The sequence below is a fragment of the Camelina sativa genome, chromosome 19 (assembly GCF_000633955.1).
Source record: "Camelina sativa cultivar DH55 chromosome 19, Cs, whole genome shotgun sequence".
Lineage (NCBI taxonomy): Eukaryota > Viridiplantae > Streptophyta > Magnoliopsida > Brassicales > Brassicaceae > Camelina > Camelina sativa.
Window position 1 is genome coordinate 4,981,949 of NC_025703.1, and position 2,978 is coordinate 4,984,926.

At 36.8% G+C, this 2,978-nt stretch overlaps 1 protein-coding gene across 1 annotated transcript; it reads right to left on the reverse strand.

Moving 5' to 3' along the window:
- LOC104764860 lies at positions 1,049–2,774 on the reverse strand. The gene is made up of 2 exons (XM_010488455.2): positions 1,923–2,774; positions 1,049–1,457 (listed from the first exon to the last, which is right to left on the reverse strand). The coding sequence occupies exons 1-2, from the start codon at positions 2,727–2,729 to the stop codon at positions 1,122–1,124; spliced, it is 1,143 nt and encodes a 380-aa protein (XP_010486757.1). The 5' UTR covers positions 2,730–2,774; the 3' UTR covers positions 1,049–1,121.

The window sequence follows — 2,978 nt, forward strand, 5'->3', positions numbered from 1 at the left end:
GGCCTGGATCGTTTTCGGGTCGGGTTTAGAACCGCGTAATCAACGGGTCGGGTTTTGTCACGAAGCAGTACTTTTGGGAATTTTATGAGTATGTTTTGAGCAATAGTCAATAATAATATTTGTTTTTTGAGATGTTGATTTCATAAAAAGACTGTTTGCATGTCGATTTATATTTTTTCCATTTTATACAAAAAAAATAGGAACGAAGTTTGAAAGAAAATTAGGTATGATAATAAGATTAAAAAGTTTGCTTTGTTCCACACCGATATCATATATAGTTATAAAACTATTTTTACGTTTTAAAGTAACACTTTCTTTTTTCACAGTCCAAAACGTATTATATGATTTTCTATATGGTATGAATAATCTAGTAAAATGTCAATTTCTACTATGGAGGTAAATGTTATACAAAAGTTTCTACTATTTCGTATCGAGTTTATGTAGACCAAAAATTTATAATATGATCCAAAATATTAATCTTACGCATTGATTAAAGTGTTAAGAAATTACGTTGATTTAAGTCTTTATACTGTTGTACTATTACTATTTATAACTTTATCTCGAACTATATACGTGTTTGATTGGGCAAAGCGTTAATTTGTGTCACGGTCTAGTTATAGCAAAAAATGATCACCTTCAGAAACAAAAATTATCTCGCACTGCATGTGGTCATGATCTGTTAGGCACTTTTGTCATGTCCGGATTATATAATTCTACTCCAACGTCATGTGTAGTAAAATAATGGAAGTCTAGCTTTAAACATCATCGAAAGACTTATTAATATATACATTGAGACATATATTCTTCTATTTAAGATCTACGACTTGAGTTGAGTATGATAGAGTCATTGATGTAAGTATGTAACCAACAAGATCGTGACAGTTTCGAAACGAGAAAAAATGTTTTGAAATTTTGAATCATGGTCGAAATAAAGGAACAATCATAATGTGACTCCGAACTGAATCGAACAAAAACAAAAACAAAAAAAAAACAAAATTTCAATGCAAAAAATGCTAATAATCCGCTGCAAAATCAGAAGATTTTAAGGAAAACAAAAAAAAAGTAACAACGAAACCGACTCTAGGTGCCAAACTCAACCTAGGAAACAAACAAACCAAACATCAGTTCTTCATATCTTTATAAGATTTGATTCGGTATCTGTCAAGTGGATCCCTGAAGAAGAGACGTTCTTGGTACACTCTCCATGCGTACTCCTTGAAACAAAAAGATTTGAATGCCCTTTTCTCATCGCTTCTTGCTCCTCCATCTCCCTCCTCCTCTGCATACTCTTCTTCTTTGTCACCGTCACTAATCATATCTTTCAATGGAGAAACCATAGTGTCCATGGGAAGTGTAAGCATCATTGTCATTGTCACACACTTTTTTGGACTATCGTTTTGTCCCGAACACAACACTGGTCGATATTTAACTCTTTTGACCTCTCCGTTTCTCCAAACCTACAAATTTTAAGTTGTATGTTAGTTTGTCAAAAGTTGAAAATAAATAAGACTATATATATATACTACTAGTATTATTTTTTTGGTAGGCCATATATATAGTAATAGTATTATAGAAAGCTTATATACAAATTTTGACTAAAAAGAGAAACTATATTCCCTAATTTCTAAAGTCCTAATTTCTTTCCCAATACAGGTTTTGACCTAATTAAAACACATATCCCCCTTTAAATTTTTCCCCGCTCCACAATTTTTGTTAGAAATATATATCGGAAATATACAAATCCTTGTTCTCTTTTTGATCAATAATGTTAAGACAGCGAATTAACGCCGTAGTGGAACAAAGCTCTGTTCCATCAGAAAGCTAAGCTGATAATGCGATAATTGTTTAAGGCTTTATATAAGAAGATAATTAACTAGCTGTTTAAAAAGATAATAAAAAATAAATAAAAGAGAACTACTAACCTGAGCAATGTCACCTAACGTAACAAGAACAGAGTCAACTCCGGGCAAAACGGACACCCAGCCAGACTCGGTCAGCAAACAATACTTGTCCTCCCTTACCTGATACTGTAAACATACAACAAAGGGATAAAATCCGTTGGTTATCTCCGGTTCATCATCAGGAACACCTTGGTTAAGCCACATCAGAGTATTAAACCGGGTCGAGTCATATTCGAATCCGAGTGCGCTAGCCAGCATCTCTACCGTCTTCAGTCCAACTTTCTCTAGAGTCCGAGTGAACTCGCGGAGGGAACTCAGGTTCAACTCACTCGACTCGTTTGAGCAGTCGACGTCAAGGCAAAGCGACGGCGTTTCAGCATCGGCTTCGTATCCCAGCGGCCAGTTTTTTGGAAACGACGTTTCTTTCTTCTCTTCACTGAGCTCTAAGAGCGAGAGCGAGTCAGACTCGGCTGCTTCAGCGAGTGCAGAAGAAATAACAATATCGGAGTCATCGATAGAGAGTTGGAAATATCCAAAATCAGTAGCGGAGGAGATAAGATCGTCCCAGCTTTCTCGTTCTCCGGCGGAGAGAGATACCATCGGAAGAGAAGCGAGGGAGGATGCGGGAGCGTCGGAGAAGCGGCGGTTGGGGAGTGAAAGCAACGGAGGGAGACGGTGGAAAAGGCTGGAGAGAGCGTCGACTGCTGTTTCCGATTTTTTGGTGGTGTTGGGATGTGAACATGACGGAGTTGGTGGAGGCGCCACCGTGGCTCCACCGTGTTTTTTCGAAGGTTGGTGGTGGTTGAGGTGAACTGAAGAGGAAGCCATTTGAAAAGATGGATGTGACTTTAGAAGAGGCAGAGCCCTTCTCCTTATTATAAGAGTAGAGAAAGAGTATTAGTATTTGATTATCCTAAAGAAATAGGAAACAATATGTGTAACTTTGCTTCTACGCAATGGAATATATAAGGTTTACTCACACTTGTGGGATATTATGTATAACCTAATTTCCTAGATTGATTATTACTAGATACCCAAATTCTACCATCTTGTTTGTACAAATGAAAACAATATCAC